Here is a 13,818-nt window from a genome sequence, read left to right as displayed (position 1 = left end):
GTAGTAAAATCTGTGTCTGTCACTCCATCTGTAATAAATGGGAGATGAAGTCACAGCATTTCTATGCAGGGGCACAATGAGGACTAGAGAAGGTGATGCTAAACATATGTGTGGCACTTAACATCATGGAACTACACTGTTACTTGAGCTTTCTCTGATTCATCTTATGACAAAAAAAGATCATGCAGTAATAGAGTAAATGTTTGCAAATATTTTGCCACTGAATTTAAATCACAGGTGTATTTCAATAATAAACATGGGAGTGCATCTTCATAGGTTGTTAGTTGTGTAGGTGGTTAGTCTTTTTTTTATTCAGATGATTTGGTGAAATCACATGATTTCGTAATTTTATCTGTAGTAAGAATACTGAACTGAGTCATCAGCTATACCAAGTAATCTTCACTTCTATTGAAATCAGAAGACAATAACATCAGAATTACTATGCAGAGTTTTGTTTGTTCAATTTGAAAATGCATGAGAAGCTGCCCAGAGAATTCTGTCAAGACAACACTTTTGTTAAAATATTAAAAAAATTACTTTGCAGAGTTAGAAGAAATCTTTAAGTCCTGAAGCAGAGTAAAAATCAGTGCTGTGTTGTTTATGAAAGTACCTTTCATACTTCAACACACAGGAGTAAATATGTGAATCTGGAAGCTTAATCTCCTTGCAGACTGTAAGACAACAACGTTAACAGCTTCTGAAATGATCCATCTAGTCTCATTAGCTGGTAAGCATTAACCACATTGTTACCAGTCATTGTGAAAAGAGCCTTGAATTTGGGTTTCCAAAAGAGGAGACGACAACACAGTTTGTCATTCTGTCTCCTTTCACATGAGGGTCTGAAACTGCAGGCTCCTCAGTGTGACAGAATGAAAAGAGGGGCTGGGCTAGGGATAGTTTTGCTTTGTCAGAATGATGGTTTGCAGCCAAGGCTGAAGGAGCTGCCTGAGTGTTTCTTGCACTTTGGAGAACCATCACCATTCTGCCCCCATGGTTGTTTCTGTACTAGTGCCAGAGTGAATGTCCCATTTCTCATTTCTATCTCGTTTCCAACTTAACACAACTGCCACAAACCATCTTTTGATCTGTGAGATCAGAAGCATGTGTTGGATGTATTGGTTTCATGATCTGGGGACAGGATTTACAGGTCTGGCTCTTGCAGCCAGATTCAGGCACCCCTTGATCTAATGGGGAAGACTGGAAGGTCTTGACACCATGCCTGTGTGTCACAGGCTGTGGAACCAGGACATTAAGGCATCTTTATTTTTATATGACAGATCTTTTTTTAACCAAGCAGCAAGGGTGAAACTCATTCTGTGATTCTTCTGTAGCAGCAAACCACAAGTCCTTTCTACTCTACTACTTGCAGCAGCCATCACACATCACATTGTCCTGCTTCAGTTGTCCTGCCCAGTAACTCATCTCAACTCTAATTGCCTTTCACCATTCAGGCTCTGGTTCTATAAGCATTAACAGTCTATATGGAAACCTTGCATTCAAATGTGCTCAAATGGATGATGGTTAAATGAGACCAATTTACCACACTTTTGTTTCTTGCTCTGCCTTTATCATTTTTCACCAGAAAATAATTTGCTTTGATTTGTATTTGTGTTTGTGTTTCAATCTCTGCCAGCAAAAGTTTGTTGTTTGTTTTTTTTTTTCCCAGCTTCTTGGTAGACACTGATTAATGAAACAGGATGGTGAAAAGCCTTAGAATGTTTTAGTAGCATTTTGTGAGAAAAAAACCAAAACCTAACCCCCACCAAAATTTAGACAGATTAGAGTTGGTTTTCATTCATCTTTAAGTCACATTAAGAAATGTTTCATTAAGTACTAAAGATTTGAAAGATCCCTCTCATGCCAGTGGATGTGGCCTGCTGGGATGTTGTTTGCCATTTGTTACGTGGATCTAAGCAAGATAGATGAGCTGACAGCTAAATGCTGATGATCTTTCACTGAAAAAATTACTGTTTTTTATTAAATCACAGCAGTGCTATTGTCTGAACAGGAGACAGAACAGTAGTCGAGGATTAAAAGATCTGTTTTCATTTTAGTTTCTGTTTAAAAATGAAGTGGTACTCAGAGACACTCACCAAATATCCCTCACTCCCTCTTTGGCTTTTCAGTGGGAATCAATCTCATTTTTTTTTGTTCAAAACATTTCCTCACACACCCTTAGTGCAGCACAGGAAAGTTTTCCCCTACGTTCTCTGAGCAGGAGAGAAACCTCAGCACATGGCTGCAGGTGGGGGTCCTTGTATAAAACTTCACTGTAAGGCATGTTCCCAGTTCCACAGCCTACTGCCAAAGTTCTTTCCTTCCCACCACAGCTGGAAAGGGGATCTTCCCATCACAACACTGATTTTATGAAGGTTTTATGCTGGGCCAGCAGTTAAATGAACGACAGATGCTCTCTATTAATACCTCTCTCTTCCCAGAAAGGGAAAGGAAAGAGAATAAGTTAGAGAGACTTATGGGTTGGAAACTAAACTACTCAGCTTTAATGAAAACAATAATGATAAAAAGAAGGAAATGAAATATGTATAAATATATACAAAAGCATTATTGAGCCTTCTCCCAATAACACTCACCCCACCACTGAGCCTGCAGGCCTGGCTCTGGGAAAGTCCCAGGCTGGGTTGCTGGAATCATTGGCAAATGGGAGCTGGAGATAGAAACATGGATTCAGGAGGCCATGGATCAGGATCAAAAGCAGATGAACGCATGGAATCCTCCCAGGATTCTGGCCAGGGATAAAGAGCTTGACTCATGTGGGCCCTCAGGTCCAGTATACTGTGCATGACTTGTATGAGCTGTATTTGTTAAATTTTGGTCACCTGTCTGATCCACTCCTCCCCACACAAGTGTCACAGGTGTGACCCCTTTTTCTCCCTTTCGTTTTTGACACACAAGATGTTCAGCAGAACCAAGCAGTGGCCTTGGCTCTGCATGCCATTCTCCAGCAGTAACTGGAGCATTTTCAGTCCTAGAAGCAGACGGTGACTGAAAAATATGGACTAATTTCAGAAAGGGCAGTTACTTAGAAGAAACTTAACTGAAAACTAAAACTACTAGAAATAACATCGTTTCTGTCCTGGCTCAAACAAGGACAGATGTACAGACAGATCCTTTACATTTTGTTGCAGCTGGTGTTATCACAGAGCATCATGTGTCTTGGATTTATATAGCAGTAAATTATGTTGAAATCTGGGGGTTTAGATGAGTTTGTTGCACTTCACTTCTAATTGCAGATTGCCCAAGAATCAACAGAGTGGGATGACTCCATAATCACTTTGCCTTGCTGCTCCAAGTCCAATATTAGAGGCTACAAAATGTATCAATTTGGATGAGCAAGCTAAAAGAGAAAACATGAGAGGGGAGTGTACCAGCAAAAAATTTCCCTCTTCCATTCTCTCTGGCATTGCTGTAATCTCATTTTCCCCAAGTAGGGAAGAAATACAGAGGAATCCACTGAGCTTGCTTTATTTCTGTTAGTGGATGTGACAGAGCTGTTTCTAACTTATTGAACTGCTTTAACTTGCATGGTGAATTCAGCAAACAACCAGTTTACTTACAAATGGTTGCAGTTTCTTTAGTCACATTGAATATGATTTTATTATTTTCCCTCTAAAAATCCAGAAAATTGAGAGCCACGAGCTTTCCAGTGTGGCACATGTTACTTCATGATAGATTTACCCAGCACAGCCAAGTGTTGCTGTTACGTGCACTGACAGCTTCACACCTCAACCATGGACACAAACACTGTCACACTGAGGCTATCTACAACCCTACGATTAAAAAAAAGTATTGATCCCCCAAAAGCCCTTTGGCGTCCCTTGGGTTTATCTGGGGGAAGGATTGCTTGCCTCCTAGGCTGGTCTGTTCACCTCTTAAAATGTCTCTTGTACTTTGAGCCTTAGAGTATTTGGGCAATGGTGGTTTTCTGTACTGGGGGTAGGAAGGGACAGTCCCTTTTGGGGGAACATCAGACATGACATCCCTCTGCCACCCACCTGCTCACTGCAGACCAATACTTAGAGGGCAGCCAGATGAGGGAGGGAAGCAGAGAGACTTGGGTGCCTCACCTGGCTGCCCTTGCATGGGTGAACCAAGAACTGCTCCAGCAACCCACAGGCACTCCCTCCAGACAGCTCCTAGATGCTCACTGAGGACTTCTATACCCTTTACACCATTTTTTTTTTCCCAGCTCAGAAACATTTTACTGTCACTTCATGCAAAGTCACATCAAACATGTGAGCACCTCATTTCAATGCATCTTTGAGTTGTTCAGGTCTCGTGGGAACAGTCTTTATAGTAAGAACCCCAACATCAGGCGGATGATAACAGCTCCAGTGTGCAAAGATGAAGTCCAGCTGGCAACTGGTGTTCACTCCTACAGCCAAGGCAGTACAAATGTGTCCTGTGTGAGTCACAGCAGCAAATGTGTGGTGTCACACAGCAGCAATTAATTTACTCCTAAGGCAAACGAGTCCAAATGGTGAAGGCTTTTGCAAATGGAATTTGCTGTTCCAATGCAAAGAACTAACTGGGAAACAATAACCACTGCAGCCTGAAAGTTCCACTGGCAATTGGTTGACATTTGTGTTGCAGAGTTTACAGATTCCCCATGAGTTGGATAGGAGCTATGTTTTGCAGCACTGATTGATTTATGACTGTGACAACCAGTAGAAATAGAAGGATCTGCTGGCAGGCAAGGGTGAGATTTGTTACTCTGCAAACAAGCAGGAGGATGTCCAGCTGGCCAGTGACCATTCCCAGGCAAATGTCCAGGTGAAGACACAGGTTTGACATGCTCTCTGCCTGAGTTTTGCCTGTTATATAGTAAAGGAGTTAGCTTTTTTGTGGGGTTTTTTTGGGGTTTCTTTTGTTTGTTTGTTTGTTTGTGGGTTTTTTTTAATATTTGTACCAAACCAAATTTGTATTGTATTTAGCGATGTTTCTATAAAGTAAGTAAGGAGGATGCAAAGGTCAGGCTGTTTTCTAGATATTTCATTTCTCATGCAATAGGGTGGCTCTTTATCTGTTATTCATGTACAGAAAATCATTCTCCTTTATAGTGCAACAGCTCCTGAAGGGACAAAAAAAAGTCTCACTGTGCTGATGACCGATTGGTGGTTGGGAGCAGAAAATTTTGGTGACAACTTGGATGCTGTTTGGGAGCATCCATCTTGTGCCATGTGAGGTTTAATATGATCACATTCTGATCAACAGAGCACGTGAGCACATGTTTAAAGTCATTGCTCTCAGGCAAAATGTCTCAGTGTGCTTCAGTCCTCCCAAAGACAGGGGACTTGAAACTTGTGCAAAAATACTCAGTGAAATGAGAAAGGGCTGCTGCACCCAGACCTCATTTCTCTTGAGCTTTCCACATATAAGAGGGAGTTTTCTTTTGATGCATAGAGGGGCTTTGTGGAGTGGTTGGACAACATGTTCAAGTGAAGTCTTGATCCAGAGTGTTTTCTCTCCTAGGAATCTTCTAATCCTGCCCAATTGAACAGAGTGCAGAGAGCTGCGACTGGTGGGACTGTGTTTGTCACCTGGAAGTGTATCAGGAGACTCAGCAGCAAGAGAGATGAATCATTTCCATTTTCTGAAACAAATTAATGAAGTCTAATAGACTAAAATTAAGCTATGAAAAATGAGGCTTTATGAAAATAAAATATGCCACTAGCAAGAGCTGTGTGTTTATGGAGTAATCTTGATGAAACAAGGAAAGAAAATAAAATGTCATGTAGTATTTATTGCATTGTGGTTAATCTGGTGTAGACTAGGATGAAAGGTTTAATCCCTCACTAGCTGATAATGGACAAACTAAAACTTCAGGGAACTTTTAAACTTGAAAAGTTTAAATCAATGTATGATGGTGAATACATCATTCATGTGAATATGGCAAAGAATATTTGTGTTGTATCAGTTTTGCTGAAAAAGTAATTAAAAAAAAAAGCAGCATTGACCAACAGCTAGCTGCAGCCACTTCATATTCTAGTGACATCTGAAATTGCCATATCTTACTACAGTAGTAAGCCTGGAAAACACTGACTTTGTAAAGCTGATAACTGTAATGCAGTGGAAACATTATTTGGGATCAGTTGATCACTTTGTGAGCTCTTACATAAAATTCATGAGCTCTGGCACAGATTGTAATGAATACAGGTGATTTTCATTTTTTTTAAGATGTTCATCTGCTGCAAAGCGTAAAGGTTATTTCCTGATAGAATAGGGAACCAGAACATCTCATGCTAAAACCAAAAGACAAAGCACTAGAGTTAGCCTTTCTGTGTCACATTTCTGCTGTACTGATGGACTGCAAGTAACTATTTTTTGGGGATATACAACATTGTGTTCAACCTTCCTTCTTGTTTTGAGATTTTATTTTCAAAGAGAGCCCTCTGCTTAGGTTCCTTCTGATATTTCCCTTTGTTTCTGCTTCTTCTTTGTATCTTTAACTGACCTGGATCATTTAGCAGGACTTGATTCTCAGCAGGTTAAAAAAATATTCAAGGTTCCCCTTGTACTGCAAGACAAAAAACAGCTTTAGGACATTGGCAGCTTTCTCATCTACATATGAAAGCAACAAGAAATGGAACAATTAAATGGCAAAACTTCTCCTGGAGCTCTCAGACCCTTCTATTATCTTGTGAGTTAGCCTGGCTCACCTGCCTGCATCATTTTCCCCACTGCTCCTCAGGGAGGCAAAGCTTGCACTGAACTCAAGCCTAGTATGGTTCATTGCAGGAAGAGAAACAAATTTCAGTTTTAGTGGAATATTTACACCTTAAGGATGTATGTTCAATGTATATCGACTTTAGTCAACTTTCACACTAGTGATACAGTGCTGCAGCTTTGGTGAAGTTTGATTTACACCCTGCAGTGAAAAACTTATTTGTCACATCACTAAGGACCTTTTGTCTCAAAGGAATAGTGTACCAGGAAACCTGCCATGGAAGGAACAGTCAGTTTAGGCAAAATAATACAATATTTGAAGGAATGGTGAGCCAGATCTTCAGAAACCTGGCTGTTTTCTTGTGCACATATCTGGTAGCTGCCATACCCATGTGAGTAAGAAATACCAGCAGGTATAGGACTGATGTTTGTGTTGACAGGGAGGAGAGAGGAAGCACTTGTGCCTAGCATAATTCACAGGTGATGCAGCTCTATTTGATTTAGTAAATCTGGCAATATAGATGAAGCTCAGATAGATTCAAACAGTACATTAGGCAAAATTAAAGCTGCTTAAAGGGTTTCCAACAAAGCATCGATGTCAGATTCAGCTACAAAAAACACAACGAATGCCCTTAGCACAGCCAGGGACACTCGGGCTGTGCTGCATGGTTCTCGGCCCTCCTTCTCTTTGGAAGGAGCTGGCTGTGCCTCTGCATAACCCTCTGATCCATGCTCAGACTAGAGAAGCCATTCCAATTGAGCCTGTGTGGCAGGTGCCATCCCTGCAGCAAGGGCCAGCTCTCCTGAGCGTGTGACAGCAGACAGTGATGCTCTAGCACTTCCCAGAAATTTGATATTTTTTTAAAATGTCTTCAAATCTTAGAACTGTGGCAGACCAGCAATAAAAACCTATCTTCAGACTGCTGTTTCTGCCTGAACCTGAAGCTGTCTCCAAAGCCAAGGTGACTGTGACATAGCAGCTGAAGCGTGGCATGGGTTGACGTGTTATGTGCCTATCACCTGCCTGAGACCAATGCTGTGTCATTAACCACTGCAGCTGTCTCCCACTTCTAAAAGCAATTTCTGCTCTGTTAAGTTTTACCTTTTACAGTGTCCAGGAAGCTAGAAATAGGGCTCATTTTATTTACAGTCTTAGCAGTTGCCACCAATCCACCCTTAGGTGGGTTATTAAATTAAGACTATTGAATCAGATTCCGCTGGCAGCTCCTTGATGTCAAACCTGGACTAATCCCAAATTTACGGCTGAAGTTGATGTTAGTTATAAACTAAAAGTGAGTCCCTTCAATGTTGAACTCTGTACATCAGAGGCTGTATTAAAGATTCAAAGGTGTGTATGAGCATCAATGGATGGCTGCATAGGGAAGATGTCCTACAGGATAATTTCTCAAAAGGGTATAGTTAGGCCTTCTCTCTGCTCTGAAATATTCTGCAGTGACCTGAGGAGCTCCTTCATGAGAAGGGGACTGATGTCAACTTAAAGTAGCTCTGTTTCTTCTCCATTATTTTGGTCCATGAGTTTTTCTAGAGTCTTAGGCTTTCCTCCCAGTGCTCTCAGTTTCTTATGGGAAGGGTGACTCATTTCCTTTGTACACCTGGGAGTCCAAATTGGAGCAGGAGGGTAGCAGGGGTAGCAGGCACCTAGCTTACTCCCTAGCTCACTCTGTTCTTTAGGGAGCAGGGCCTTCCCTCCAGCCCTGATTTCAACATCAGTGGTTTATGGTAGTTTCTTGGTCTGTGGGATTTGTCCCCCTGCAGGGCCCCAGAAAGACTTCTGCTTTCTACCATCGAGGGTTGTGGTTCTGTAAGACACCCTGGCTCCTCTGCAGTCCTCCCATGTGCTGCAGGTCACCAGCCTGTCCTGTTCCTTCATTGCTGCCCACATCCCACCTTGCTCCTGCAGGGCTCCCACAACACAGGCAAGGCAAACTGTCAGGCATTTGTCCTGCCTTCCCACAGCCTTTTGAGAACTTTTAATTTACAGCTACAAATTCAAACAATGCAGCCCTTGGTGGAACAAACCACATGGAGTCTGACTTGAAACCAGCCTGGACTGGAGGAGCACAAAGGTTGTCTCAAAGCTCCTTCCATGCTCCTGTGGCAGAGGCAGACCCCTGTGCTCAGAGGCATAACTCATAGGAGAAATTAGTCTATAAAATTATTTCTGATAAAAGAGGCTTGGTTTTTATTTAATGTCATGTTAAATAAATTGCAAAGCTCAGCAGTGAGGATTTAGTACTTGTGGTGCTAACTGTATTTCTTAGCATTTATACAGTTCATGAAAATGCTTTTGCTAACTCAATTCATCCTCATCCACCCTCTGCATGTCATTAGGAAAGTCAGGAACATTTAATATCCTGCTGATAGATAAGGGGTACACTGGGACAGGCACAGCTGGGTTACTTTTCCTCTTCTCCCACTCTCAGCATCCAACCCGAGTTGATTTCTCATGGCTGCAGACTATACTGGTGTCCTGAAAGTCCCATCAGAGCAACAGGAAGGATCTTGCCCCTTCAGTAAGAGCTGGGGATGGTTCCCAGCTGTGCAGACAGCAGGAACAGAGGTGAGCTTGGTGACAAGCAAGGAACATTCCTCAGCAGCTGAGAAGGAGTTAGAGAGCAGATCTGGAGGCCAGGAGCTGGGAGCTGCTAGGTGGAAGAGAGGATGGGGGTGAAGGGATGCTGAAGGGATGCTTGGGATGAGGAGAACACTAGGATGGGCTCTTGGCTTTAGGCAGAAGAGAATTTGGGAAAAAGTTGGTAGAAAGATTCTGGTAGAGAAAGATTTAGAAGTTGCTTTAAATTATCTTACTTGGTGGGGGTACGTAAGGCAGGACATGGTAATGGGGTTGGGGAAGAGGACAGTAGGCCTGACATGGGGCTGGGGCAGGAGGATAAAGAGTACATGTCTCTGAAGGTGAGTAACTTAGGGTGTGAGGGGTAGTGCTGGGAAAGGTTTTCAGCCTGGGGGAGCAGGGGTTCGATTTCCCTGTCAGGATGTATACAGAGCATGCAGTGTTCCTGGGGAGCTGTTGCCCATCTCTGCACACCTGCCTGGCTCCTATGCATGAGGACAACTGCTCCCTGCCACCAGCAGGATGGGGATCTTCCCACCAGCAGGCACATTCCCCTTTGTATGTGCACCAGGAGGGAGCACAGGGTCCACATCTCTGTGTCCCCCAGTCACTGCTCCTGTGAGGTGAATGCTGCAGACCCAAAGCTTACCCACATCCCAGGAGAGGAATCTCAAGGATCCCTGGGGTTGGGGGGGTGGGGGGTAGAGGGTCTTGGGCTTGCAGTGCCCAGAGATGGGTTCTGGCTTGTGCTGCTGCTTCTCATCTGGTGAGGAGACAGCTGAGCACAGAAGGAGACAAATAAGGACAACTCCTTATATCACCACCCCTTTAATAATTTGGGATCTTAATTTTAACATGTGTAAATACATCTGTGTGCCAGTTCTCCCCTCCCCTTTGAGCTGGCATAACTCCCAATTTCAATGGATTTCTCTGGTAGAGACCAGACCCATATACTGCAGTCATTACATGAGCTAAATTTATGTTTATGTAGATAGCATTGTGTAGACAGAAATAATAGTAGCTGCACAGTTGCATAGATGAATATGTTGATTAATGAATAAGATACAGATGAGTGCCTACTAGCTCTGTAAACAATAATTTACAACACCATAGAGGTATTGTAGGACTTGGATATGTTTTGCTTGTGTTTTAGTTTTTTTTAAATAACCTAGTAATAGATTCATTCAGATAGATATTTTTACTATAAATCAGTTGGAGATTGTACTATTTTTATTGAAACTTTCTATACACTTACTTTCAAAGAGTTAGTCTCTTATTTAGAAGTACTCAATTTAACTTCCCTATGAACTTATCTAGCTTTAATAGTGAATTAAAAATACTATGAGTTAACTTAGCTTTAAAAATTACGTGTTATAAATCCTTCCTGAAAGATCCCTACACATATAAATTATTATGTTGTAATTAAAAGCTAAAACAAATATTTGTTTCGTTTGCTCTTTAAAATACATTGATTCTGCTCTACATCTCTGCCCAGCAGATAGCTTCAGTACTCATCAAAAATTACATTTTTTCTGGAAAACTGAACAGATACATGCCCCAAAAATTTACCTCAAAATTACATTTTACAAAACCAAAACCATTCCTTGACTGTAATATTCTGCACATGGTATATGCTCACACTTTCTGTATCTCTAAGATGAAACAGCTCATGTTTTGCTATAAGCCTGAATCTAATATGAGTAAGAGGCTGCTTTAATTTTTTTAAGGAGCAGTTCTCCTAGCTGCAAAGGCATTGAAGACAGCCTGGGAGACACAATCTGTGCAATGCTGCTCTTTATTGTCATGGTACAGAGTTCTGATATGGCAGTGTTGCACATTCAGGTCATCAAACATTTACTAATCAGGAAAGACTTTTCAGTCTCTAAAATGGTTATGGATGTTTTTTGCCAGGATGCACTCATTATAAGCAGTCTGATCTCCATGGAGACCTACTATTTTATTTTGGGTAATAGCAGCAAAGTCTTACCAACTGCTGATGGAGATACCAAGGGTTAATCTATATTCATGTTGGAAAAGCAAAGCAATGCTCCTTCCCAACTCTGACAGATCCCACAAGTCTTTTCAGTTGTTGACTGCCAGGTTGTTCTGATCTGTAGCTTGGCACTGACAACAGCTCACAGTTTATTTGCAGCTTTGAAGCCTGGTCCTGTAGTGTTTCTCTTCTGACAGGAGATGAATGAAGGTGTCACTGTGGGAGACTTTTAGCCGGGTGCTATAAAAAGGACCCTCTTTGCCTTCCCTTGCAAGATCTTCTACTTCACTTTTGGAGCTTGTAGCTTTCCCCTCAGCTGAGTTTAGCTCCATCAGCTCCAGTTCATGCTTGGCAGCAGTTTCTAAAACTCTCTGTTTGTTATAATACCTGACAAAATTGTTAATGATGGGATGGATGGGAAGGGCAATCGCTATCACCCCACAAAGAAAACTGATGGCAGCATTCAGTTTTCCTAGTGTTGTTTTGGGGTATATGTCTCCATATCCAACTGTGGTCATGGTAATGATTGCCCACCAAAATGACTGCGGGATGCTTTTGAATAAAGTTTCGGGATGACTCTGCTCCATGGTATAACCCAGGGCAGAAAAGACAAAGATTCCAACAGCTAAGTACATGAGGAGCAGCCCGAGCTCCTTAAAGCTGCGTTTCAGGGCATAGGTCAGGGTCTGGAGCCCTGAGGAGTGTCGTGCAAGCTTGAAAATCCTCGCGATCCTCATGATGCGCAGCGCCTGGACAGCCTGCTGGACGTTGCTCAGCTCCATGAGCTTGGCTCCCAAGTGGGTTAAGGTCAGGCTGACATAAAAAGGAAGTATTGCCAGCACATCAACTATGTTCATGAAGGACACAGCAAAGTGGAGTTTGTTGGGAGAGGAGATCAACCGCAGCACATACTCCATGGTAAACCAGCCTATGCAGGCTGTCTCTATGCTGTCCAGAGTCGGGTGCTCTATACGGTTCCCCTCCTCATCTACAACCTGGAGGTCTGGGATGGTCCCCACACACATTACAGTGGAGGAGATTAAAATAAACAGAAAGGACAGAACGGCAACCACTCGAGCTGGGTAGGATGATTCTGGCTTCTCCAGAAATTTCCAGATGCATTTTTGGCACCTTTTCCAACGACTTTCTGAAGCATCCACTCCCAAGTCGTCCAGAATCAATTGTACCCTTCGGGCTATTTCTTCCAGTTCCTCCTTTTTTTCACTTAGGTGAGTTTTGCAGCAATCATCCAAAAATTTCAGATCTACTTTCCAAAATTCCATTTCATTCTTGAAACATATGGGGCATATTCCTTTCTTCATGTGAATTTCCCCAAAGTAGTACACGTCAATAATACATTTGAAAGCATCTGGATCTCTGTCAAAGTAAAACTCTCTCTTTCCAGGATCATAGTCATCACAGAGGGAGAATATGCTATCGTATCCCCCCGATAAACAGTTGATCAACTCTGCCAGCCGTGTTTCTGGGTATTGATTCAAGTTATCTCCATAGAACACCTGCCTTACCCCACCGACATTTACTACAATCTCCATTTCTTCATTTTTTTCTGACTTGCCAGTGTCCACATCGGGAAACCTAAAGTCATCTGACATTTTAATTGTATTTGATTTTAGTTGGGTTTTTTAGCCTGTTTGGTTTCAAGTCTTTGTGGCTTGAATTTCTCCAGAAAGCAGATCAGCACCCAGTCAGCTCTATTACAAATGTTACCAAACTGCCCTGCAGTCGTGGTGGGAGAGGTTACAGAAATAAACCTGTGGTCAGGAAAGCCTGGTGAAGTATGCAACAAGCTGCAGGGAAAAGGCAAGTCATCAGGCTGCAAGCAGGATAGAAGAAAGCTCCAGCAGATTTTAAAGAGAAAAAACCATTTAATAAAACTCACCCCTCTGCTCAGTGCTCGAGAGTCTTTTCAGGTCCCATTCTCTCTCTAAAAGTGATATTTATTCACAGGCTGGAAGTCACGGCAGAGAAAGAAATCCTGTGCTCTGATTAATGCAACGTGCAGTGAGTGACAGTTCTCAGCGAGACCATCGGCAGAGTGAGCCCCAAGGAAACTGTTGCGGTTTCTTTTCTCTATTCCACAGATTTCCCTAGAAAGCTGCTTTGGAATTTTGTTTCTCTTTCCTTATTCTCTTTACTTTGAGATCTTCCAGAGTTCCGCTGACTCTCTCACACAGTCAGTCGGTGCAAGCGTGCAGAGGAGAAACTTGTGCTTGTTTTCCTTCTGCTGTTTCCCAACACAATAGGGAGCCCCGGCTGCGAGGAGCCCTTTCCACACTCTACCCTCTTCTGGTGAAACCCAGCAAAGCACATAGAAAACAGCTCAGCTATTTATATGCCTGCCTAGCTGTAAAATAATGGGTTACCATACGACCATGCTATTTCACAATTTAAAAAAAACAAACATTGTTTGAAATAAAACACAAAGCAAAATCATGTATAAAGTCGTTCAGACCTGCGGAAAGACACTAAATCAATTTCTTCTGATGGCAGAAGTGAGAGAAAACACTGTGTTTTGGAATAAATGCAT

General features: G+C 42.3%; 1 protein-coding gene across 1 annotated transcript; it reads right to left on the bottom strand.

Annotated features, from left to right (window-relative positions):
* Positions 1-11,058: 11,058 nt before the first annotated feature.
* On the bottom strand, positions 11,059-12,883 carry KCNF1 (potassium voltage-gated channel modifier subfamily F member 1). The gene has a single exon (XM_008495100.2). It carries the CDS (start codon positions 12,881-12,883, stop codon positions 11,420-11,422), a length of 1,464 nt encoding a protein of 487 aa, XP_008493322.1. The 3' UTR covers positions 11,059-11,419.
* Positions 12,884-13,818: the final 935 nt, after the last annotated feature.

The sequence above is a fragment of the Calypte anna genome, chromosome 3 (genome assembly GCF_003957555.1).
Source record: "Calypte anna isolate BGI_N300 chromosome 3, bCalAnn1_v1.p, whole genome shotgun sequence".
In the NCBI taxonomy this organism is placed as follows: Eukaryota; Metazoa; Chordata; class Aves; order Apodiformes; family Trochilidae; genus Calypte; species Calypte anna.
This window is presented reverse-complemented; position numbering and strand designations above follow the sequence as displayed.

Excerpts from the sequence above, each read along its gene's own strand:
- KCNF1 (XM_008495100.2), bottom strand. The coding sequence starts at position 12,883 with ATGTCAGATGACTTTAGGTTTCCCGATGTGGACACTGGCAAGTCAGAA.